Source organism: Watersipora subatra, chromosome 11 (genome assembly GCF_963576615.1).
Source record: "Watersipora subatra chromosome 11, tzWatSuba1.1, whole genome shotgun sequence".
Lineage (NCBI taxonomy): Eukaryota > Metazoa > Bryozoa > Gymnolaemata > Cheilostomatida > Watersiporidae > Watersipora > Watersipora subatra.
Window position 1 is genome coordinate 16,245,893 of NC_088718.1, and position 27,661 is coordinate 16,273,553.

The 27,661-nt window shown below is 35.2% G+C and overlaps 3 protein-coding genes across 5 annotated transcripts in view; 2 read left to right on the forward strand and 1 right to left on the reverse strand.

The window, feature by feature from the left end:
* Positions 1-5,476, reverse strand: part of LOC137408403 (F-box only protein 42-like) — a 41,693-nt gene extending 36,217 nt beyond the window's left edge. For both annotated transcript variants that reach the window (XM_068094919.1, XM_068094918.1), the window contains exon 1: positions 5,325-5,476. In XM_068094919.1, coding sequence (XP_067951020.1) covers positions 5,325-5,451 — 127 coding nt within the window. In that variant the 5' untranslated portion in view covers positions 5,452-5,476. The remainder of the gene's footprint in view (positions 1-5,324) is intronic.
* A 729-nt stretch (positions 5,477-6,205) lies between these two features.
* LOC137407859 (fap1 adhesin-like) lies at positions 6,206-7,980 on the forward strand. Its single transcript, XM_068094240.1, is given in 2 exon segments — positions 6,206-6,266; positions 7,496-7,980. Coding segments are annotated over 2 exon segments (546 nt in total).
* Positions 7,981-17,579: 9,599 nt separating this feature from the next.
* Positions 17,580-27,661, forward strand: part of LOC137408145 (synaptotagmin-7-like) — a 68,566-nt gene continuing 58,484 nt past the window's right edge. For both annotated transcript variants that reach the window (XM_068094536.1, XM_068094537.1), the window contains exon 1: positions 17,580-17,749. The gene's annotated coding sequence lies outside the window, so the exon portion shown is untranslated. The remainder of the gene's footprint in view (positions 17,750-27,661) is intronic.

The following is a 27,661-nucleotide window of genomic DNA, read 5'->3' on the forward strand; positions in this document are numbered from 1 at the left end:
AACTACGGTGCAATAACTACGGTACAATAACTACGGTACAATAACTACGGTACAATAACTATGGTACAATAACTACGGTACAATAACTTTGGTATAATAACTATGGTACAATAAGTACGGTACAATAACTATGGTACAATAACTACGGTACAATAACTTTGGTATAATAACTATGGTACAATAAGTACGGTACAATAACTACGGTGCAATAACTACGGTACAATAACTACGGTACAATAACTACGGTACAATAACTACGGTACAATAACTACGGTACAATAACTTTGGTATAATAACTATGGTACAATAAGTACGGTACAATAAGTACGGTACAATAACTACGGTACAATAACTACGGTACAATAACTACGGTACAATAACTACGGTACAATAACTACGGTACAATAACTTTGGTATAATAACTACGGTACAATAACTACGGTACAATAACTACGGTACAATAACTACGGTACAATAACTACGGTACAATAACTTTGGTATAATAACTATGGTACAATAAGTACGGTACAATAAGTACGGTACAATAACTTTGGTACAATAACTACGGTACAATAACTTTGGTATAATAACTACGGTACAATAACTACGGTACAATAACTACGGTACAATAACTATGGTACAATAACTACGGTACAATAACTACGGTACAATAACTACGGTACAATAACTACGGTACAATAACTACGGTACAATAACTTTGGTATAATAACTATGGTACAATAAGTACGGTACAATAAGTACGGTACAATAAGTACGGTACAATAACTACGGTACAATAACTACGGTACAATAACTTTGGTATAATAACTTTGGTACAATAACTACGGTACAATAACTACGGTACAATAAGTACGGTACAATAACTACGGTACAATAACTACGGTACAATAACTACGGTACAATAACTACGGTACAATAACTACGGTACAATAAGTACGGTACAATAACTACGGTACAATAACTACGGTACAATAACTACGGTACAATAACTACGGTACAATAACTACGGTACAATAACTACGGTACAATAACTTTGGTATAATAACTACGGTACAATAACTACGGTACAATAACTACGGTACAATAACTATGGTACAATAACTACGGTACAATAACTACGGTACAATAACTACGGTACAATAACTACGGTACAATAACTACGGTACAATAAGTACGGTACAATAAGTACGGTACAATAACTACGGTACAATAACTTTGGTATAATAACTACGGTACAATAACTACGGTACAATAAGTACGGTACAATAACTACGGTACAATAACTACGGTACAATAACTACGGTACAATAACTACGGTACAATAACTACGGTACAATAACTACGGTACAATAACTACGGTACAATAACTACGGTACAATAACTACGGTACAATAACTACGGTACAATAACTACGGTACAATAACTACGGTACAATAACTACGGTACAATAACTACGGTACAATAACTACGGTACAATAACTACGGTACAATAAGTACGGTACAATAACTACGGTACAATAACTACGGTACAATAACTACGGTACAATAACTACGGTACAATAACTACGGTACAATAACTACGGTACAATAACTACGGTACAATAAGTACGGTACAATAACTACGGTACAATAACTACGGTACAATAACTACGGTACAATAACTACGGTACAATAACTACGGTACAATAACTACGGTACAATAACTACGGTACAATAACTACGGTACAATAACTACGGTACAATAACTACGGTACAATAACTACGGTACAATAACTACGGTACAATAACTACGGTACAATAACTACGGTACAATAACTACGGTACAATAACTACGGTACAATAACTTTGGTACAATAACTACGGTACAATAACTACGGTACAATAACTATGGTACAATAACTACGGTACAATAACTACGGTACAATAACTACGGAGCAATAACTACGGTACAATAACTACGGTACAATAACTACGGTACAATAACTACGGTACAATAACTACGGTACAATACCTACGGTACAATAACTACGGTACAATAACTACGGTACAATAACTACGGAGCAATAACTACGGTACAATAACTACGGTACAATAAGTACGGTACAATAACTACGGTACAATAACTACGGTACAATAACTACGGTACAATAACTACGGTACAATAACTACGGTACAATAACTACGGTACAATAACTATGGTACAATAACTACGGTACAATAACTACGGTACAATAACTACGGAGCAATAACTACGGTACAATAACTACGGTACAATAACTACGGTACAATAACTACGGTACAATAACTACGGTACAATACCTACGGTACAATAACTACGGTACAATAACTACGGTACAATAACTACGGAGCAATAACTACGGTACAATAACTACGGTACAATAACTACGGTACAATAACTACGGTACAATAACTACGGTACAATAACTACGGTACAATAACTACGGTACAATAACTACGGTACAATAACTACGGTACAATAACTACGGTACAATAACTACGGTACAATAACTACGGTACAATAACTACGGTACAATAACTACGGTACAATAAGTACGGTACAATAACTACGGTACAATAACTACGGTACAATAACTACGGTACAATAACTACGGTACAATAACTACGGTACAATAACTACGGTACAATAACTACGGTACAATAACTACGGTACAATAACTACGGTACAATAACTACGGAGCAATAACTACGGTACAATAACTACGGTACAATAACTACGGTACAATAACTACGGTACAATAACTACGGTACAATACCTACGGTACAATAACTACGGTACAATAACTACGGTACAATAACTATGGTACAATAACTACGGTACAATAACTACGGTACAATAACTACGGTACAATAACTACGGTACAATAAGTACGGTACAATAACTACGGTACAATAACTACGGTACAATAACTACGGTACAATAACTACGGTACAATAACTACGGTACAATAACTACGGTACAATAACTATGGTACAATAACTACGGTACAATAACTACGGTACAATAACTACGGAGCAATAACTACGGTACAATAACTACGGTACAATAACTACGGTACAATAACTATGGTACAATAACTACGGTACAATAACTACGGTACAATAACTACGGTACAATAAGTACGGTACAATAACTATGCCCTTGAAATATCGAGGGCGCTTTTAAGTAAATGAAAAATGGTTGCTGATAGGACATCAGTTTCTAAGGACACACTGATTAAAATTCTTAGTTATGAAAGATAGAAAACAGACAAAGCTAGAAAGCTTCTCCTCAGCAACAAGATCTTTACATTGAAACTATTTGTATTTCTATTCATAACAGATAGACACTCTACCAGACTCGGTGTACTGTAACCATTAGGTGTTTCTATTCATAACAGATAGACACTCTACCAGACTCGGTGTACTGTAACCATTAGGTGTTTCTATTCATAACAGATAGACACTCTATCAGACTCAGTGTACTGTAACCATTAGGTTTGTCTATTCATAACAGATAGACACTCTATCAGACTCGGTGTACTGTAACCTTAGGCGTTTCTGTTCATAACAGATAGACACTCTATCAGACTCGGTGTACTGTAACCATTAGGTTTGTCTATTCATAACAGATAGACACTCTATCAGACTCAGTGTCTCTATCAGACTCACTACTCTGACATTGATGTTGATGTATGCGTGTGACAGATTACACATACATGCTGACTGAAATCTTTGCTACAACAGCCCTGGCCAATCGTCTGAAGCTACGATTAAAGGTTGGGGAAAAAAGATTACATCACATGAGATTTGAACAGGTGATTTGAACATGTGGCATTTGGCTTTGTGAGTTCAAATACTGTATGAAGTAATTTTTTTTCTAAACTCCAAACCGTGGTTTGGACCAGGCCTGTATTCCCTGGTTGCAAGTTGGGGCGGCAAATGTTAGGCGACTAGTTATGAGCATCTGGGGGTTTGGAGGGGGCGGTGTAAGCCACCCCCCAACAGGTTTCTTTCATGTAGGGCCTCAACCGCGCCTCTCATGTTTTATCGGAAAATATAAATGTTTTTCTATTATTTGAGATTTCTTTGTTTTAGGTGATGTGACTCTCAGGATGTTTTCAGATTAAAATTATGACCGACGCTAAACTTGACCAACGCTAAAACGCTCAGAAACAAACATCTTTTTTTGAGCGTTTCAACAAAGATCAATTTTTTGCCGATTTTATTTTAAGTTCATCCGAAGATTTCTACGCTTTCGATGGGTTATTGGTAAGCAGATGTTTGTTAAAACTTGACCTTTTGCAAGACTTTATAAATGTCGTTAACAATATTTTGCCGATGATGATAATAATGACGCCTAGGAACTACCAAAAGTTGATGTTTATATCTATGGCTTAGAATATAAAGTGATGATTTACCGTGATAAAAACCGTCCTCGTAGCCGATGGGCAAATAACTGTTCGAGTTAATGATGTTGAGGTCGAGTTATCTAAAGCAATTTATCATTGCGTGGGAACGGACCAAACACATCCGTTCGAGTTAATCGACTGTTCGAGATAAAATTTTACATTTTATCCGAGGACGAGTTATCCGTGTTTGACTGTACTTAGTGGCCAAAAATTCCTAAAAAGTTAGGGCGGCTCAGCCGCCCAGCCGCCCCAGGGAATACGGGCCTGGTTTAGACGGAGGGACACGATTCTTATTATCCTAAAGATTATAGCTAACATATAACACTTCATACTATAAGCAATCTATTATTACCACTGTATTTCCTTTTTAAAGGCCTATTGTAAAAGCTCGCTTAATAATAACGTAACAATCAAAACAAAATTAGCCTTAGTAAAAGACTAGTTATGAATCTGTTGCTACCGATCTATAAAATTGATGTCTATTCCATGCTGCTCTGTATCATATTATCACTTTGACGAAGAGTGATGTAGATGTAGTTTAGAGTCTAAACTTTAGACATAAATTAGGAAATCAAAATTTCCTAAAATCGTCTGAAGCAACGGTTAAAGGTTGGGGAAAAAGATTACATCACATGAGATTTGAACATGTGACATTTGGCTTTGTGAGTTCAAATTCTGTATGATGTAATTTTTCTATCCCTTAGCGGTCAGGTACGCTACCAGTTGCGCTAATTGTTTGTATTACATTATTGTAGAATAGTTGTGTATATAGTCACTCTGTGTGCTTTATCGGCACACCTGATGATCTCTAGCGGCGCACTAGACTACCACGCTACTAGTTATTCTACATAATATAAACCTCTTTCTACTAACCAGCTATTAGTCTGTTCCAGAGAGAGCAAACAAGAGAACAACTTGGATAATCCCGGTATGGACAAACAAATGATAGTATGAGCTCTAACACTTCATCGGGCAACTGTCCTATGCCCGTTGTCTCCATTAAACAGCAGCAACATCTGAGATGAGAAATCTAAAAATGGAAGATTTCGGACAACATAGAAAACCCAGAAGTTAAAAACAATTCAGCATTACAAGTTCATTACAAGTTATTTCATGATGAAGTACAGACAAAAAACCTTAATAAACTACCACTAATCAACTATTTTGGTTGAAAAGAAAAACTGTAACACAGAGTTAAAAAACATAGTCTAAGTGAAAACTTCATGAAGTACCTTCAAAATAATGCCTTGAAATGAGTTAAGCGTGTACCTACAGTAGATGTACCTACAGTAGATGTACCCACAGTAGATGTACCTACAGTAGATGTAACTACAGTAGATGTAACTACAGTAGATGTACCTACAGTAGATGTAACTACAGTAGATGTAACTACAGTAGATATAACTACAGTAGATGTAACTACAGTAGATGTAACTACAGTAGATGTAACTACAGTAGATGTAACTACAGTAGATGTAACTACAGTAGATGTAACTACAGTAGATGGTTCTGTATTGTAAATTTCATTTAAGTTTGAAAATTTATGTAAATTTTTTGCTTCGTACGTCAAAAATAACATATAACACAGTGCCAAGTCGATGCAAGTCAATCCAATTTGATTTGCGTAATTAGAATCTCGTTGTTATCCTTAAAATATATGTTTCTTTCGCGCTGCACCCTCTAATCTATATACTAGTAGGGCAGTCTAGTTCGCTGTAAGAGATCTTCAGATGTGTCAATAAAGCACAGAGAAGATGTATGTGCACAAGTATTCAGAAATACTTATACGTAGTGGATTGGTGCAGGTGTTAGAGTGTTGGTCTACCAAACTGAATGTCATGAGTTGGAATCTTTTTGAAAGCTATCTTTGATCCTGACCTCTAACCCTGGTGAAGGATAAACGGACAGACAAATACCGCTTTTATCATAGCAATGATACATTTGTTTCCCTTTATTTTAGTCATATAAAATATTTTGTATTATTTTTTGTAGATTAGACTTTGCTGTCTAGAAAAAAATCAATATAAATTGACATTGATGTGCCTCCTCTTGATTTGTTGTAAAACTGTTGTTACTTTTCGAAGTGCCAAAGAGGGGCGAGTTTGGGAAAATCTTGAAACAGATTAGGTAATTTAAATGTATTTTACTGTTCATGTAACGTAAAATCTCTATAATGTAAATATTCTTAAAATGGACTATTTACGTTGTAGGAGTGCCAACATTATTGGGAATTGACTAACGAATCCACAAACAGATTATGCTAAGAAATTACAGTTACTAAATTGATGGTTTCTACATCTAATTTTATGATATGAAATTGATAAACACCATTTATATTGACGTCTAAGCTTATAGTTTGGTCAGTATAACAAGTAATATTTATCAACCGTCCTTCATCCTGTACTTACATAGATGACAACCAGAGAGCAACCCCTAAGTAACATCCAGTCTGAAGCTTCTTAGTCATCTATTACGTAAACAAATTCCAAAGTTAGTATCTAATGTGAGACCAGAGTAGCACAGTCTCTTAGCTACGGTATCTGTCTAAGATGATAGTGTTAGCATGTGCCGCACCACTGGCTGGTAAAAACGCAAAGAATAGATGCAGCAAAACGCAGCAGCTCATTACAGCCAGCATTCTAATAAGCGCGCCAGTGCATCGCTGAGCTTTTTTTAAAGACACATTGTGTGTAATTTAGAAAACTGTATTTCTAAAACATTTACTGCTAGACTCATCTTTATCACTTTAAATCCTGCGCCTGAGACACGCCTGAGACACGCAGAGAAAAATATCAACGGGAGAAAAATATATTCTGCCCTGTTTCTGTGTTGCATGGTGTAAAATGAGTCGGATAGCTGACGTGATTAGTGAAAAAAGTGATTAGTCAATAGAATTTATAAGTTGACCAATCAGCAGTAGATAACTTTGTTTCTTGTCACTTCTGGTTTAGCTAAAATTACAAATATCTGACCATTTTTTGCGTTTGGATAGGTTATCAGCGATATTTTGAAGTTTCACGTTGAATAGACGAATAGTTTTTGAGATGCCAAAATACTGAGAGCCAAAACACTGAGAGCCAAAACACTGAGAGCCAAAACACTGGTGTCTGAGAGAGTGTCTGAAAGAGTGTCTGAGAGAGTGTCCGAGAGAGTGTCCGAGAGGGTGTCTGAGAGAGTGTCTGAAAGAGTGTCTGAGAGAGTGTCTGAGAGAGTGTCCGAGAGAGTGTTCGAGAGAGTGTCCGAGAGAGTGTCTGAGAGGGTGTCTGAGAGAGTGTCTGAGAGAGTGTCAGAAAGGGTGTCTGAAAGAGTGTCTGAAAGAGTGTCTGAGAGAGTGTCTGAGAGGGTGTCTGAGAGAGTGTCTGAAAGAGTGTCTGAGAGAGTGTCTGAGAGAGTGTCTGAGAGGGTGTCTGGGAGAGTGTCTGAGAGAGTGTCTGAGAGTGTCTGAGAGGGTGTCTGAGAGTGTCTGAGAGAGTGTCCGAGAGTGTCTGAGAGGGTGTCTGAGAGAGTGTCTGAAAGGGTGTCTAAATGAGTGTCTGAGAGAGTGTCTGAAAGAGTGTCTGAGAGAGTGTCTAAGAGGGTGTCTGAGAGAGTGTCTGAGAGAGTGTCTGAGAGAGTGTCTGAGAGAGTGTCGGAGAGGGTGTCTGAGAGAGTGTCTGAGAGAGTGTGATGTAACTCGATCTATTTTATTTCTGTTTTTTTTATTGTTTTTTACAAGCTTGAAGCATCAAAATGGCACTCAGTTCTAAAGGAGTTGTGCCCTCTCAAGTGCTTATACAGTTTGTGCATAGTATGTAGTAGTCTAGGATCATGGGACCTGTTTGTATATGCCAGGCTTCAGAGTGTTAGACAAGTCCAGGTAAAGAACAGCCTGCATAGATACATGTTTGAAACAGATTTAACTAGAAACAGAAATTGTCCTCTATTATATTTCATCTACCTTTCTACTAACCTGCTTCCTTATTAAACTGACTCGATGTTTTTGATGTCAAATACCAAATCACAATGTATGTAGAATAACAGTTCCTGTGACTCCATACCTAATTGCTAGGAACAAACAAAATCCCTCCTCATTTTCACACACTCCTTTTTAATCCGCATAATGGATATAAAATAGGAATTATAACTTGCGTTAGCATCTTCCTATATTCAGTGAATGCCTTTTTTTAAACAAATTACACGTCTAAAAAACTTTGATAAAAAATATTTAAATTTAAAAAAACCTTATTGCAATGTTGGCTGTTAAGATGTGTTAACCCTTTTGCGGGCGAATTTTTAAAACTAAATCAGACTCCTATGGGCGAATTAATTTTCCAAAAAAATCATTTTTTTTTAAAAGGTTCATACACTTTTTTGTGTGTTATTATGTGCATATATCTATGTTTAAAGGTGCATATGTATACGTGTATATGTCCATAGTCATATATATTATAAACAAATAAAAATATATGCTTTTCATAATAATTGTCTATTTACGAACGATATTTTCGAAAGCATTCTCCTTTACAAAGGCCCACCTCACAGTCTTTGCACCATGTACTTATTCGTGTAACAAAGAGCTCCCACAAAGATGTACTTTCTGGATTGACAGTCTCAAAAAACTTTTCAAAATATTCTACTGGTTGAGCATCTACTGGAGTAAATACTGGGCCTGTCACTGCTATAAACTGCTGAATTGTAGGAGATTTATCTCTGTTTATGTTGGTTATATTCTTCCAGGCACTGGCATTACTCCTACTCACATGCTCATCATTACTGCTACCAGCCTTTTCATCACTGTCACTTCCAGATGTAAAGTCATTTCAATCACAATCCAAACCTGATTCACTGTCATCTCTTGCTACTAAATCTAAAAAGTCACTGTCAGCTCTGAATCTCTTAGTAATTTCGTTACTAGTACTTGCATTATTAGAATAATCTCGGGAGGTTATTTTAGAAGTCGCCATGACGGTAAACTAAAGTCAAACTCTTGAAAAATTTGGTAAATAAAAGCTAAAACCGAACCAAGAAAAATAAAAGTTGATAAATTATTTAGAACAATTTTCTAATTTTTTTCGAAAGTTTATTTATTCATTACTGCTAAAAACGATCGTTTTTTTAACCTTAAAGTCAATTTTTGAGGCTAACCGAAACTACTGTATCGTAGCTTGCTATTGGTAAAAAAGTAAGCAAAAAACGGCATTTAGCTAACCAAAAACTGCAATAATAAAATACGTTACCAAAACGACAAAAACGTCGCACTGCCCATTAGCAGCCGTATCGCAAAGCGACAAAATCGTCGCTCTGCCCGCGAAAGGGTTAAGATACTGTGTTAAAATACTGTGTTAAGATACTGTGTTAAGATACTGTGTGATACTGTGTTCTTCATCTATTCTTTGCTTTTTGACTAACTAGTGGTGTGGCACATGCTAACATCACAGCACATGCTAACACTAGCATCTTAGACGGATACCGTAGCTAAGAAACTGCGCTACTCTGGTCCCACATTAGACACTAACTTCAGCACTTATTTCTGTTTGCTGTGGCATTGTCTTAATTGTACATCGCAGATGCCTAAAGGCTTCACACTGGATGCTACTTACAATTTGCACTTGGTTGTCGTTTATTCTTCGACCAATTAAACGAGTCATGCAAAACAATGAGCCAACAAAAAACAATGAGGCCTACCTCTTATACAAACCAAGCTGAAGGCTTAGCTGTCAATATAATATGTAGTTTATCAATTTTATCTCATAAAATCAGATATAGAAACCAGCATTTAGTAATTGTAATTTCTTAGCATAATCTGTTTGTGCTTCCGTTAGCCAATCTATATACATAAATCTTAAAGTTTGTGTGTTTGTGTGTACTTCAGTTTGTCCAACTACAGCTATTAAAATTTTGGAATTGAGAGCTCGATGCCTGCTGGATTCAAAGTCACAGAGATTGCAACCGCAAGTTTCAAACCACACATTTCACCACTGAGCTATACAGTCCTTAGAATTCTATCGCTCTTATCATATACTGTATACCGTATGCACACAGTAAATATATACTTTTGATTATTAACTAATATTAGCTTGAGAATTTGTTTTTTCTAAATTGTTTAAAAACCAATTATTTTGCCACCATTACCTACTTTTTTAATTTTAATTTTTAAATGTGCTGTTTCAATTTCAAATGTGTTGTTACACTTCCGTTTTCGGTTTTTCGTAAGGTTCGATTGCTAAATCGGTAAAAACTAATAATTTTCACATGGGAAATTGTATCTCAAGTAGGAATAGCCTCTACATGCTCTCTCCGTTCAGTCAGACAAAAACAGTCCGATATCTCATTTTTATATTTGTACCAGTATTGAGAGGTACTAGTATCATCTTACTCAAAGTTTTGATACAGTAGATAGCTTCTGCTGTAACGGCAACCTTTTTTATACACACACTTCAGTGCACGAATATTAATTCAACATATTCAAGATTTTTATTTCGTTTTCTCAGTTTGTATTAATTGTATAATTACCAAGTCATCTTTTATTGTAATCGTAGCAGAACAGACTTAATTTAGCTATTACTTGCTAATTGTTTCACATCTACATTTCGATGCTTTTATAGTATAGTTGTTTTATTTTGTTTCTTAATTTATTTGACCTGCACAAAACATTTTCCTTAAGATATGAAGTTTGAAAGTTACAGTTGTTTGACAAAGTTTGAAAACCTTTACAGTTGTTTTATTTTTTTTCTTAATTTATTTAAGTTGCACAAAATGCTTTTCTCATGACATGAAGTTGAAAGTTAGAATGGTAACTGTTGTTATAATTACGGTAAATAACAATAGATTTTCTGTTCAAAGACTTTTACTACCTGTGCAATGCCAAGCATTTCGCTAGTTCCCAATAAAACAGACACTCATATACAGAAATAATGGGTTACAGGAATGTTTAAGTTATAACGATTTTTCATTATGTGAACAGTAAAATACATGTAAACTGCCTAATCCATTCTAAGATTTTTCCCAGGTCAACTATTTGGCCCTTCAAAAACTGAGCTTTTTATGTTAATGACTGTACAGTAACTGTAGTATAATTGGTCTGTATCGTGGTTAATGATTGTACAGTAACTGTAGTATAATTGGTTTGTATCGTGGTTAATGACTGTACAGTAACTGTAGTATAATTGGTTTGTATCGCGGTTAATGACTGTACAGTAACTGTAGTATAATTGGTTTGTATCGTGGTTAATGACTGTACAGTAACTCTAGTATAATTGGTTTGTATCGTGGTTAATGACTGTACAGTAACTGTAGTATAATTGGTTTGTATCGTGGTTAATGACTGTACAGTAACTGTAGTATAATTGGTTTGTATCGCGGTTAATAACTGTGCAGTAACTGTAGCATAATTGGTTTGTATCGTGGTTAATGACTGTACAGTAACTCTAGTATAATTGGTTTGTATCGTGGTTAATGACTGTACAGTAACTGTAGTATAATTGGTTTGTATCGTGGTTAATGACTGTACAGTAACTGTAGTATAATTGGTTTGTATCGCGGTTAATGACTGTACAGTAACTGTAGTATAATTGGTTTATATCGTGGTTAATGACTGTACAGTAACTGTAGTATAATTGGTTTGTATCGTGGTTATAAAGTTATTCTTATCTTTTTCACTCGATTTATGGTCTATGATTACAGTACTTTCAAGTAAAGGTGAGGGAAGCACACCCATTTAATATCATTCACATCAGTTATTTTCCTTTTTTAGACTGGAAGGTCTATTCTGCAAAAAGAAAGTAAGACAAAATATTTTGTAAGACAAAACTAAAGTGAAACGGAAATATATCTTTACTATATTAAGAGTGGTGTCTGTCTGTCCGCCCACCTTTTGACTGTCAGAGTTAAAGGTTGCGATAAAAGTTAGCTTTTGACGATACTCCAACTCATTACATTCAGCTTGGCATATTGACACTCTTAGCACCTGCACCAATCAATTGCCTTTTGGATATTTCTGAATAATTATGCACATACTTATTCTCTGTGTTTTATTGACATCATCTGACGATCTCTCCAGACTGCAAGAGAACTAGTATAAATAATAGAGCCAACCCTGTACATCATTTTCTTTTCCGGGTGCAGCACGAGAGAGACTGATATTTTTAAGGTTAACTGCGAGATTTTCACTATGAAATTTGAATTAGAAAACTTGCACTGACTTGACACTTTGCGTTATATGAAATTTTTATGTTGAATGACGCAAAAACTTCTCTACCTTAAGTGAAATTTATTTTATTAGAGCGTCTACTGTAGTTATACGGTTTATTCATTGCAAGGAGTCATTTTGAAGAAACTTTGTGAAGTATTACTTACACTACAATGTTTCTTTTAACCTTGGGTCAACCTATCAATAGTTGACCTATCAATAGTCTACTCATAAGCATAAAAACTTTAGTCAAAAAAACTTTATCATCCTCTAAAAGTGTTTATATTAATGGAGCTTTATAGGGCCAACAGTGTTTCATACTGCTTTTTTAAATGTTACTATTCTCACAGTTGATTTGCGTAAATCAAATAGCTATTAAATCAAAGTAACTTTACTTACTTGTGAAATCAACAGTAAAAACCAAAAGAAATCAACAAAACTAGTTCTATGTAGGCTTATTATTAGTTATTCAAAACTCATTTAGCTTGTGTACTGGCAGTCATGATAAAATAACTGCCAAGGTGCATAACACCTCCATCTAGTTATAGAGAAACTGTTTTAAATTATTGTACTAAAAAGTTAATCCCAACTAGCGTAAGCATTCCTCTCCTTCCCAACTACGTATTATTTACGACTGCAATTTGATAAGCCACCAAATATACGTTTAAATATACGTTTAGGGACAGTTTTGTGAATTCATTTTAGATTACTATTTATATTGACAATAGATAAGATTAGCAGATTAGAAGATGTTACCATTAATAAAGAGCTACTCACCTAAACAGACAACGAGGTAAAACTTCTAGAATAAATTCTAAAAATGTTTAGAAGTTCAGCCATACTGATATTAAAACAAAAAAAATCGGCTGTACAAGCGTCATATTATTTTCTGTGATATCAAATAATTTGGAATTGAAATGTGTCTGTCTGTAAATGACGGTTGTAAAAGACATTTTGATGTGTTGTCTGTTGCCGTTCAATTGGAGAAAATTAACTTTGTTCCTCATAGAAGGTAACTATATTACTATAAAGTTGGCTTGTATTTTAATATCTTGCAACTTATAGCATGAAGATTTTATGCTGTTTTAAATTTATAACTGAAATATATTTATTTCAAAATTTCAGAAGCTAGGTTTAAAAATATTTGTGTACAAACTACCAAATTAAGCAAAACTAAGCATTATTGTAGTAGATTTTTGATGCTTTCAAAAAGTGATTCAATCAAATATAGCTTTATTACAAAGATGACCTAGAATTGTCACAAAAACATTTAACATTACAAAATCTGCTCTGACAAACTCAAATTATTCAAGTCAAACACTATAGACTATTGTAGTAGTTATACAGCTTGTAGCAGACAATTAATTAAATTGACAATCACCGCTAAAGCTAAGGCTTGTATAGTAGTAACACAAAAAAATCAATAAATAAAAAACAAAATATTGAGAAGCAAAAACTGGTGCCAAACAACCGCGTATACCACCAAATTCTGTAATTCAATCTTCATTGTTGTATGCACTGTTGTATGAAAATACTGCGAAAACAATATACCAATAGGGAATGCAGCCAGACCACAGCATATAATGCGTACAAGTAGCAAGACGCGTAGATCTCAAAAGATCCAATAATTGAAAACGTCAAAATAAAATTAGAAACTTCCGAATTGGAATAACTCAGTCATAGAAATTGCATCAGCACCGCCTGTGGAAGCCGCAAAAGGGAAATGGAAGCAATAAAACCTACCAACCACCATCACCAGAAAACCACCAAAAAAACATTAGAGGCGAATCAAATGAGTACACACATATGGATCTGCAACCACTGTCAAACATGACCTAGATATCAGGAGTAAGTCACAAGCTGCACCCTACATCACGTGCACCAGCTGAAGACTTCCGCAAACAATATATCTTCATACGCCTGAAAGAAAGCATTGAACCTCAACAGCAACCTACACCCACAGGCTAGCCATTCCACATGCCAGACATCTATAAAAGAGAACAGCTCCAATGACTCATCATCTCTATCTCCAGCTTGAGCTCTTGCTTTCTCTCTTCCCGAGGACCTCCTGGGATGCTGTCCCCTCTGCCTGCTGAGGAGTCTCCTTCTCTTCCCTGCCTATGGAGTCTCATTCACCTTCATCAGCTGAGCCTCTTCTGCACCACTATCTCAACTACCAAGCCTCTACATATAAGGACTGCCATGACTCCCATCTGACTATCGAAAGTCGCAGCCGCATGGCCCAAGCCAAGCATACACAGACCACCGTTCGAGTAAGGGTATAACTTTCAGTAGCTATTTAATTATTTGTCATTAATACTATTGTTTTAGAATTTCGTTAGTTGTGTATTTTCATTGTTTGACTTGAAAAACAAAGAACTAACTTTTGCTGGTAAATATCAGTATTGCTTACAACAGCTAAACACCTTCACTTGTACTGAACCATTAATAATTAAATTAGTTCCCACAAGCTAAGCAAAAATTGCTCAAACTAAACATAGTCAAAATAAAATAATACGACAAGCAAATTCAACGCTGATGTTGTGTGTGAATTCGGATTAGTTATGCATAACATAATTCCTCCACAACCACACATAACAGCACAAGGTTTAATTTAAAAACATAAAATGAGAGGCGAGGTTAAAAGTGAACTAGCAATAGCCGGCCTACTAAATTTTTCGTAAAACAAGAACAACAATAAAACAATATATAAGTTGATAATTATTTTATGCGGGGCTAAACCTAATTGATCAAGCGACTGATGTTAATTGATAAAATAATTGCACAGAGTAGTTAACGATGTTGGAATTTGTTAGATACAGCTCTTAACTCGAATATAATTGACTCGGGCAAATGTAGTCTCTGATTCTCATTTATCACTACGAAAGATGAAACAACTTCTAACCGAATATGTAACCACGTAGTTCCTAATCCATAAAGTAATGCTGCTGGTAACACATTTAAACCCGATTTAAATGTTTACCAACAACGGTTGCAATTTGTGAAAATAAACTGCTGCATACGCAGCTAGATTTGAGTTTGCTCCATTCAGTGGCTGTAGCTACAATTATAATTCGGCCAATCATCAAATACCCCAACAAGTGTTAAACCAGACTTGAACAAGACTGGTGCCAAAGAAACAAACAAAACAAACAAACATAGGTTGTTTGTTACGTCACACACTTAAGATCGTGCAGAAAAATTGACCGAGTTTGCAATATTATAATGAAAAGTAGGTCAAGCAACTCGGTACCATTGCTTTGAGGCTCAGCTTACAAGCTGTATTGCTACATAGCTAGTAACTAATAAACTATTATTGATAGAAATATTGATATATGATGTCAACTGTCAAGTTATGTGAGCAGTTGCAAATGTCAGTGTAAATATGTGCTAGAACATATTTTCATACAATTTAAATATTTTTGTTTGAATTATCTTGTATAAAAACCATAATAAGTACATGCATGAATACTTATAAAAACACATATGGAAAATGCTAAAGAAAGGTTACTAGATATTAAAAGTAGAGTATAAACAAATATTTGAGCATTCTGATAAAGGCAAAAATTGTAATTTGTTGTACACTTAATGTACCATCCAATAGTTCAAATAACGTAGTTGGATGCTTAGGGGGCTTATCATTGGTTTTAGTGAACTACATGTAGGTGTAAATAACCTTTACGTTTTAGGAGTTTTCTTCACAATTTAAGTGAAGGTTTCATAACTCTTGACTAAAGTGTACAGGAAATAGCTATTGTCATGCTTTAATTCAGATTTTTTTTGCTAGTGTATGTTTTCATATAATACATATATAGTGTAGTTATAGTATATAGTATAATATATCACACTGTAATACTAGCACACCAATTATTTGCTTTTTATCATCAAAAAATGATGTACCAGCGTGTATGCTTTCTCTTCTAAAACACATGTTATTATATAGTAATATGTTTTAATTTTTAGCAATAAAAAACATTATTTTGTCATAAAACATTAGCGCAATATTTAAGCCAGCATTCAAAGTGCTACATTAGTGGAAACTATACTTTGAACAATACGTGAAGATGTGAAGTGATATTTCCATCTAGCTGTATGCCAGGGTGAGCAAAGTACCCAGAGAGGATTGTCTTGCTTATTTTAACGTTATTAAAGTTAGCGGTGTTGTTTTCATTCAACCAAGGGTGCTTTTACAAGATGGCCAGTCAAAAATCTTGTGTCATATGATTAATGCGATTAGCGTGGAATGGATGTCACTTTATGTTTTAGTGACATGAAGGACGCTATTTTATGCAGTGTCACTAGCGTTGAATAACTTGCAATAGTTGTCACAACGGACCGCCACGATTGTTTGCACAGTCAGTTTCCAGATAGGCAGAGCAAAGATAGAAGAGTTTGCACTGCGTACAGTTCCTATTTGATTATTAGCCGAGTATGGCTCATCTATACAACACTCAGGGTCGACAATCAAGTTCTAAGAGAAATCTGATAGTCTATTAAAAATTCAATGGATGATTTATCTCGTCTTTTGCTAAGCTCTAATCGTAGACTCAAGTAGGTGTGAACTCGTTTGCTAACTAGGTCATGGGCTAACTAGGTCATCTGCTAACTAGGTCATGTGCACATTATAAACTCAATCAGACCTGAGCTTACATGAAGAAAAAAATGTATCAAATACCTAGAATGCAACGATTATCAATAAGATGCGAACTAGTTAAATCACATGACCTTCAATTAAATATTCACAAACCTCTATCAAAGGACCGACTTCGTCTTTTATATATCAAAAGTCAGCACTGCCCAGGACGGGTTACAGCCAATTGTTTGGGTTCTACTGTAAAAGCTAACTTTTGGGTTTATACTGTTGAGCCAAGTTTTGGGGCTATACAGTAGATTATTGTGAAAGCGCTGCGTGCTCCGCGCCATCAACAATGCGGTGTTTGAATACAGTCAGCGAGGCGTGAATGAGGTAAATGCAAGGTTTCTAATTTACGAGAGCAGGTTAGGCTACACGTTCTCAGTTCTGTGGAATGCTACTAGCAGAATAAACAAAGTTATTTACTAACCGCAACCAGATTGTATGAGGAGCGACCGTCTATGACAAAAAACTTTGGAATTATTCTTTGGTCTTCGGGTAAGTTTTGCCTCCTTAATTTTGATACAAAGATGTATTAAAGGCGAGATTTTTACTTTAACTTGTTTTTTTATAAATTAAAATTCGGCAAAAGCTTAACTAACTATAAATAAGATTTGTAGTTATCAAAATGTTAGGCGGGTTGAGTAATAGTTATCAAATATATTTAGTTTATCAAAGAGGTAGGTAAAGGGTCTTGGGTTCATACACCAAATAACGCGTTTATAAAAAACATTTGTGCTAACTTTTTTACTTGTTTTCACTTCAACAGAATAACACTGCCACAAGAGTTGCTGATTTTTTGTAATCTTCAAAGTCTAAATCTGTCAGTGGCACAGTGAAAATTCTTCTAATGGTTCAAAATGCTCAAGAGAAAATGTATTTTAATGGTGGCTGACCAAAGTATTTTACTATCGAGTTTTGGCCAAATATCAGCTTCAACAGATCTTGAGTCAAATTTAATTTCTTTTAAACAGTATTATTGCCTCTAAACTTTTTGTTTTTGTACAGTTTAGATAAAAATTGATGTTGATAAAAACATGAACTGCATTTGAACTCTTGACCTCTTATGATGCTTCCAAAATGGCATCACATGATGTTTGACTAGTCGCGTCCATATCACGTGCAGCAGCACTGTATGATAGTACCCTTGATGACCCACTTTACTCGTCTCACATGTTGTATTTGTTTTACTCTTTAAAAATGTTGATTTTTTATATTTTCTACCACAAATATTGCTCATAGCTCATATAGGTTGTTGCTATGACAACGAAGTATGGCTTAACTGATTTCTGAAGATCAAACAGTCATGTGACTTCTCAGGCTGTGAGTCTAATGGAAGCGCCAATAGATGTCTTATAGATTATTATTATTATCAATAATTTAATTATATTTATGTGTAGGCTAGCTTGCAGCAACACGCAGGTAGAAAATGCTTTTCTACAGCATGACTGTAGCATGCATACAAAGGCATTAGAAATATCTTTTGTATGAACATTTTTTGCAAAGCCAGCTTGTACTTATTTATTAAAACATTTGATTTTTGCAATAACCTTCCATATTAGGATTTATCTTTTTCATTTATCATTTATATTTGTCAAGCATTTGTCCTTGACATTATCCTTCCATTATAGGATATGCTTTCGGTTCAGATCGCACTTATTGATGTATTTCCATACAGTCAGAGATGATCGTTTGTGGCCCTAATTTTTATCCAAAGATGACTGCTGTTGTGTCAGTTCATTATTTAAACACATACAATAAAAGTAAGGCAAAGTAGATCTAGATAAATAGCCAGATGTGTGTGTGCGTGCGCGCATGCGTGCGTGCGTGCGTGTGTGTGTGAACTCTGAACACATGGGTAACAAGGCAGCTTTAAATTTAACAACAGCATATGTGAAACGTAGTACTATCAAATTTTAGGGTGGATAGGGGATCACCCTAGCCTGTCTTGACAAGCTGTTGTTTTTGCGGAGTTGTCTCCCGTCGCGCGGGCGAGCAACACAACAGCTTGTCACAAGACGTACTGCACCTGATGCATCAGCTGCACTTATAGGGAGTTGTTCTCTTCCATCTATGCGGCTTGGTTGCCATGTTATATCAGTCGCTCCATTGGTAATCAATACTAATCATAATGGATTTCACGCAAAAATTTATGTATAAAAAATAAGATTACAACATTTAACTAAAAACTGTTGGTTGTTTACAACTCTGTTGTAAGCTTTAGTAAAACTTAAGAATAAAATAAATTGAAAATAAAATTCATAAGAACAAATAAAACTGACTGATACAAAAATAGAAATTAAACTGACTGAGCGCACAAATAACAATATGTTTAGTCGCTGTTGTTGCCTAAATTCTCAAGTTCTACTAAAGTTTACTAAAGTTTAGTTCTCAGCGACCAGAGACTGATCGCTGGTTAAACGTTGTAATCTTATTTTTTCTACATAAATTTTTGCACGAAATCCATTATGATTAGTATTGATTACCAATGGAGCGACCGACATAACATCGCAACCAAGCCGCATAGATGGAAGAGAACAACTCCCTATAAGTGTAGCTGATGCATCAGGTGCAGTACGTCTTGTGACAAGCTGTTGTGTTGCTCGCCCCCGCGACGGGAGACAACTCCGCAAAAACAACGGCTTGTCAAGACAGGCTAGGGATCACCCCTATCCAATTCAAATTGGATAGGGGTGATGTCACTCACTTAGATTTTTTAGTTCAAAGTCAAAGCTATATATATAATGAAGTTCACGCCTTGTTTAATCTATGATTAGTGTAAGAGGGGACAACTTGTACCTGTTTTTATGTAAATCACCCAGTAATGACAATTAGAATTCTCTTAGTACTTGATCTAGTACATTTAGTAGTCAGATAAGAACTGTACGCAGTGCAAACTCTTCTATCTTTGCTCTGCCTATCTGTAAATTGACTGTGCAAACAATCGTGGTGGTTCCGTTGTGACAACTATTACAGGTTATTCATCGCTAGTGACACTGCATAAAATAGCGTCCTTCATGTCACTAAATCATATAAAGTGACATCCATCACTGGCATTAATCACATGACACAAGCTTCAAACTATTAATAAAAAATGATTATCTTAAGCAATTATGTGTCTCTTTTTAATTTGAGTTCTCTCTTTTGCAGTTGTTCTCACTCGTTAAGTCGGTCGTTTTGACTTTATCACTGAATTTTATGCGGCTCCATTTTTTGCCTTCTTTTAATTTAAGTTGAGGCTCTTGCAAATATAACTACCCATTTGACATAATCAATTAAATTTAAAAAATGGAATTAATTGTAGATTTAAGTTGTTTGGATATTTCTGAGTTCGAAAAAATTGCCCCAACCCCGAGTCTAAGAATTTTAAAAACGCATTACTAATAACAAGAAGTAAAGATTATAAAATATATAGTTGAAATGTTGTTTGAAACAGTAGGGGTTATTGTAGTTAACTTATACAGTGCTGTAATCACCAGAACGTGAAGTCAGATTTCCTTGTCTTTATAGAAGGATGATTTAGGCGGAGTCATTGCTAGGCTCCAGCAGGTACATCTCGTTGTTGATATGTCATGACTGACTTTTACCTGCTGACAGCCTGTAATAAAAGAATGGCTGATTTTGTATACAGAACGTTTACAGATTGGATGACATAAAACCAAAATATCAACATCGAGTATTTTATAATCTAGTTGGGTGACCGGAGAGACCAATCTGTGGCAATAAGAGAGCATATTTAGCATATCTACTCTGGTTACAGATAAGGAAATGAGGCATGCTTCTTTTATAATGTGACCTAAATCATTGAGCTGGGAACCTGCATATAAATTGCAGGCTCCCAGCTAAGGTTCCCAGCTTTTGTTTGCATGTACCAAAGCAAACAAAAGGTGTAACACATTCCACAAGAAAAGTTTAGTTACAATCCACTTTAATATTGGAAATTATAATAATGATTTTATTATTGATCTTGCTAGGAAGCTTTTAGCAAAACAAACATAGCAAAGAATTAAACATCCTTTAATTATCTGCATTGCTATGAGCTCGTATAGGGCTCAGTAGTGGTAGACACTCAGGCTTCTGCATTGCTATGAGCTCGTATAGGGCTCAGTAGTGGTAGATACTCAGGCTTTGTACAATATAGAATAGCTGCTATATGCTATTCCATAGCATTTGTCTACTGGATGTATCATGGAACCCAAGACTGAGAGCTGATTATCATACAATCATAACATATTAGTCTCTATTTAAGATGTTACGACAGTAAATTGCTGTTGATGTCTATGAGAGTCATCTGTACTATTATAAGTAGAGAAATTTGCTACTCTGGCATTTCAAAGCTTTTTTTATTAAAAAATAAACATGTAAAACCAAAATTATCATCAAAAAGTTAATCATTCAGTTGAAAGGGACGCCAGATGTTTGTTCCCTTCTTCGCGCTCTAATCATTCTTAATCAACTTAACCTTCACCTCTTCCTCTTCTACATGTAACCTTCACCTCTTCCTCTTCTACATGTAACCTTGACCTCTTCCTCTTCTACATGTAACCTTCACCTCTTCCTCTTTTACATGTAACCTTCACCTCTTCCTCTTCTACATGTAACCTTCACCTCTTCCTCTTCTACATGTAACCTTCACCTCTTCCTCTTCTACATGTAACCTTCACCTCTTCCTCTTTTACATGTAACCTTCACCTCTTCCTCTTCTACATGTAACCTTCACCTCTTCCTCTTCTACATGTAACCTTCACCTCTTCCTCTTCTACATGTAACCTTCACCTCTTCCTCTTCTACATATAACCTTCACCTCTTCCTCTTCTACATGTGACCTTCACCTCTTCCTCTTCTACATGTAACCTTCACCTCTTCCTCTTCTACATGTACTTTCTTCAATAATCACATAAACTATTTACTGCTGAGAGGAAAACGTTCTCAACCGGTTTGACGAATCATAGAGCTTGTAGCTAGTCCTTATCCTCCATCGCTACAGTTTTTTGGCTTGAAAATATTTTCATAGAATATGGTGTTAGTTTAGAAAATACCTACTGCTGTACTTCAATGCAGTTAGCATAGATTGTCTGAAACCTCCATTTTTAACTTCAAAATAATTGCTGGGAACAGTTGCCGGGATGCAGTCAGCTCAGGCACAGCCACTTTAGAAAGACCTTATTGTATATTCACATCATAACTCAAGTATTTACGATGTTGCATACAGTTAGTTCAGCTTAATAGTTGCTATTAAACAGCTGTTTATCTTTTTCCTTTTAAATTTTTACTAGTGCGCCATTAGAGATTATATATATATATATACATATATATATATTTATATATATATATATATATATATATATATACTCATGCTACAGAATATATATATATACTCATGCTACAGAATATATATATATATATATATATATATATATATATATATATGTGAATGAAAATGACCGCGCTAAGATCCTCTGGGACTTCTACATCCAAACTGACAAGCATGTCCTAGCAAACCAACCAGATATAGTGGTGGTAGACAAGGAGAACAAGAAGGCTACTATTATAGATATAGCAGTACCCAATGACTACAATATAGCCAGCAAAGAAAAAGAAAAGGTAGAGAAATATCTCCCTCTTGGAGAAGAAATTGAAAAATGCTGGAATGTAAGAACAACTGTAATCCCAGTAGTCATTGGGGCACTGGGCGCAATAACACCGGCGCATAAAATGTGGCTTGCCCAAATACCAACAACAATCAACTCAGGTGAGTTGCAGAAAAGTGCGCTATTGGGAACAGCTAAGATCTTGAGGCGAGTGCTCAAACTCCCAGGTCTCTGGTAGGAGACCCGAATTAGAGCAGAATATACCACCCATACGGGGTATCCGGGGTGAGGAAACAATTTTTATATATATATATTTATATATATATATATTTATATATATACACAGATGTATATATATACACAGATGTATATATGTATACACAGAAGAATAGAGTATACACAGAGGAATAGAGTATCTGCAGAAGAATAGAGTATACGCAGAAGAATAGAGTATACACAGAAGAAAAGAGTGTGCACAGAAGAATAGAGTATACACAGAAGATTAGAGTATACACAGAAGAATAGAGCATACACAGAAGAATAGAGTATCTGCAGAAGAATAGAGTATACACAGAAGAATAGTGTATACACAGAAAAATAGAGTATCTGCAGAAGAATAGAGTATACACAGAAGAATAGAGTATACACAGAAGAATAAAGTATACACAGAAAAATAGAGTATCTGCAGAAGAATAGAGTATCTGCAGAAGAATAGAGTATACACAGAAGAATAGAGTATACACAGAAGAATAGAGTATCTGCAGAAGAATAGAGTATACGCAGAAGAATAGAGTATACACAGAAGAATAGAGTATACACAGAAGAATAGAGTATACACAGAAGAATAGAGTATCTGCAGAAGAATAGAGTATCTGCAGAAGAATAGAGTATACACAGAAGAATAGAGTATACACAGAAGAATAGAGTATCTGCAGAAGAATAGAGTATACGCAGAAGAATAAAGTATACACAGAAAAATAGAGTATACACAGAAGAATAGAGTAGCTGCAGAAAAATAGATTATACGCAGAAGAATAGAGTATACACAGAAGAATAGTGTATACACAGAAGAATAGAGTATATGCAGAATAATAGAGTATACGCAGTAGAATAGAGTATACACAGAAGAATAGTGTATACACAGAAGAATAGAGTAGCTGCAGAAAAATAGATTATACGCAGAAGAATAGAGTATACACAGAAGAATAGTGTATACACAGAAGAATAGAGTGTATGCAGAATAATAGAGTATACGCAGTAGAATAGTGTATACACAGAAGAATAGAGTATATGCAGAATAATAGAGTATACGCAGTAGAATAGAGTATACACAGAAGAATAGTGTATACACAGAAGAATAGAGTAGCTGCAGAAAAATAGATTATACGCAGAAGAATAGAGTATACACAGAAGAATAGTGTATACACAGAAGAATAGAGTATATGCAGAATAATAGAGTATACGCAGTAGAATAGAGTACCGTGAATAGGATTGAATGTAGTTAAATTATGCAGCGTGACAAGAAATAAATAAAAAATGTTAATAATATTGGATGGGGTGTGATTGTGAATAAATAAGACTTGAGTTTCTGGAGAATTACTCTAACAAGTCATGCGGGAAAAGAAAGAATGCCTTGTAACACCTGCCTTTAAGTACCAAGTGCGTGAATAGCTGGTGGAGTCCTAGTATCTGACAGAACCAAAAGCAAACACCTTTCCCCCACCATGTTTTACGTTTTAAAGGAAATAAATTGTTTTCTATTTTTTCTCGGCATTCTGCATCTTGTCTCCCAACTCGAAAGTGCGACCATTGAAGTAGTAGCTATCTGTCTATATATTTGTCTGTCTATCTGTCTACCTGTCTGTATGTCTGCCTGCTTGTTTGTCTGACTATCTATCTCTATGTCTACTTGTCGATCAGTCTGTTATCTGTCAATTTATCTATTTTCATCTATTTATTTTTCTCTTGTTGAAGCATCACCAATCTAACATCTATAAAAAACAAGTTGTCTCGGCTCATTGCTTTATCTTTTCTAAATTAATGGTACAAACTGTGTCAGCGTTTTGTGAGAATTGTTACAAAGTTGGCACATGTGTAGACTGATATGTGGCATTCAAAGTCTGCCTCTTCCCAACAAGTTAGTTTAAAAGCTTCTAGCAGTGTACTGAATGTTAGCCTTAGTACCTATAGCTTAGAATGATAGCCTTAGTACCTATAGCTTAGAATGATAGCTTAGTACCAATGGTTAGGTACTAACCATTTTCAATTGCTTATATTTGCCTTGCGCAGAAGAGGAATGAGGAAAAAAGTGGAATGAAACTCCTTTCACTTAAAATGATAGCTAAAGTTACTTCAATTTTTTTGTTCTTAAAATTTTTCTTTTATTAGTTTTCTCTTAGTAGTTGTTTTTTTAATTTTGTTGTAGAAACTATTCGTTAAGCTAAATGTAAAACCATGGCACTAACTTACTATTAATAAAACTGCAAAATGAAAAATTCCATTTTTCCAAATCAAGCCCTTATATGATATTTCTCATGGTCAACTCAAAACTTTGTTTAATTTTTTTCATGATTCAACTCAAACCTTTCTGTGATGTTCTCATAGTTAAACTCCAACTTCTCAAACCTTTCTGTGATGTTCTCATGGTTCAACTGCAACCTTTTCTCGACAGTTCCCATATTAGCTGTTTGATTTGTTATGACATTTACACGTGTATTTGAACACACGTTCATGTCATAACAAATGCGTGAACATAATTACATAACTTTTGCCGGAGTATGGATGTCAATAAGCTATACAGATCACTAAAAACACAAAAACTAAATAGAGGTGTTATTTTATATGAATGTTATCCTATATAAAGCATGTCCTAAATGCTATCAATATAGAAAAATCCTGAGGTGTTTAAAGTTGTCAAAATATCTTCCTCTTATGTTCCATAAGAATATACAGTTGAACTTTTACTCACAATATTAATTTGTTACAAAACATGTCTCATCTGTTAAAGTCACCATACATAAAAGTCTTGTAAAAACACTATAGTTCATTTCATTTGTTTCCAAAACAGAACCAAAACAGCCTTGAAACATCCTTAAACCCCTAAAACCTTCTCTACCTCAGTAATGCAATGTCGCAAGTATTACCTCAGTGTTCAGTGACTAAAAACATGGTCCTCGACTCATTATTAAAAATAGGAAATGTAGGTTTTGATTTTAAAAAAAATCTTATTCCCTAAAAAACAAAAGGGCAAAAAGCTTTTCTGATCTCATGTCGGCTGCCTATATGAGGCGAGGCAGTCATACTAGAGCGACACAATTGACTTAAGTGTACTAAGAGCATTCCAGGAAATTCTTCTTCTCTCATGGCGAGTTTAGTGAACCGTTCATTTTGGCACCTCCATTGGCATTACATATAGCAACAACAAATATGAGGTGTAGCCAATTGAACAGCGAGTTCCCTGTTGATATTTATGTATAAATCATGTTGGCTAACTCAGAGAACTACTCGTATCTAGCTAAAAGAAAGCATCTTTCTGCGCAGGCTAACACAAATATGGTTTTTATGCTCATAGACATATGTCCTCCTTCCTCTAAATCTTGGCTATGAATCAGTTACTGCGTATATGATAGCTTCATATTCCCTCTTGTGGACGGCGGAGTGTAAGCCACCCTTACCTCTTATTGATCTTTACTCTATATTAGTAAGGGTGAGTTCATATCCCTACGCATATCGGGTATGTGTATATGTATGGCAAATGGATTACATTATATCACGTGTACAGAAGAGTCTTTGTTGTTTTTGCTTCGGTCAGAGTACACAAGGACGCTGACTGATCGGGTAGAGTCATTGACAGCGAGTAAGGGTATTATCAAAAATTATTGGCCACAATCACCTTTTATAGTTTATGATCAGGACTTTGACAACTGAACGTTTACCTTCAGTGCGTGCTAAAAATGTTTTTATTGGGTTCGCTTGCAACTCATCTATTTAAAGGCAAACTCACACAACATTTTAGATGACTTTATCAGAGAGTATCGGTATTTTTCTATCATTTGCGATTGTTTTTGGTGTTTGAGCTGATCTGACTGCCAGAATATTTCACAGTTAAAATTGACAAAACTTAATTGCGGTAAAAACGCTCAGAAGAAATATATGAGCAAAATGATGCGACTAGTCACTGTCATTGCTATAGTTGATATCAGCTATTACAGTCTATTACAGTCAAGTCTCTATTACAGTCAAGTCTCTATTACAGTCAAGTCTCTATTACAGTCAAGTCTCTATTACAGTCAAGTCTCTATTACAGTCAAGTCTCTATTACAGTCAAGTCTCTATTACAGTCAAGTCTCTATTACAGTCAAGTCTCTATCACAGTCAAGTCTCTATCACAGTCAAGTCTCTATCACAGTCAAGTCTCTATTACAGTCAAGTCTCTATTACAGTCAAGTCTCTATTACAGTCAAGTCTCTATTACAGTCAAGTTTCTATTACAGTCAAGTCTCTATTACAGTCAAGTCTCTATTACAGTCAAGTCTCTATTACAGTCAAGTCTCTATTACAGTCAAGTCTCTATTACAGTCAAGTCTCTATTACAGTCAAGTCTCTATTACAGTCAAGTCTCTATTACAGTCAAGTCTCTATCACAGTCAAGTCTCTATTACAGTCAAGCCTCTATTACAGTCAAGTCTCTATTACAGTCAAGTCTCTATTACATTCAACTCTCTATTACAGTCAAGTCTCTATTGCAGTCAAGTCTCTATTACAGTCAAGTCTCTATTACAGTCAAGTCTCTATTACAGTCAACTCTCTATTGCATTCA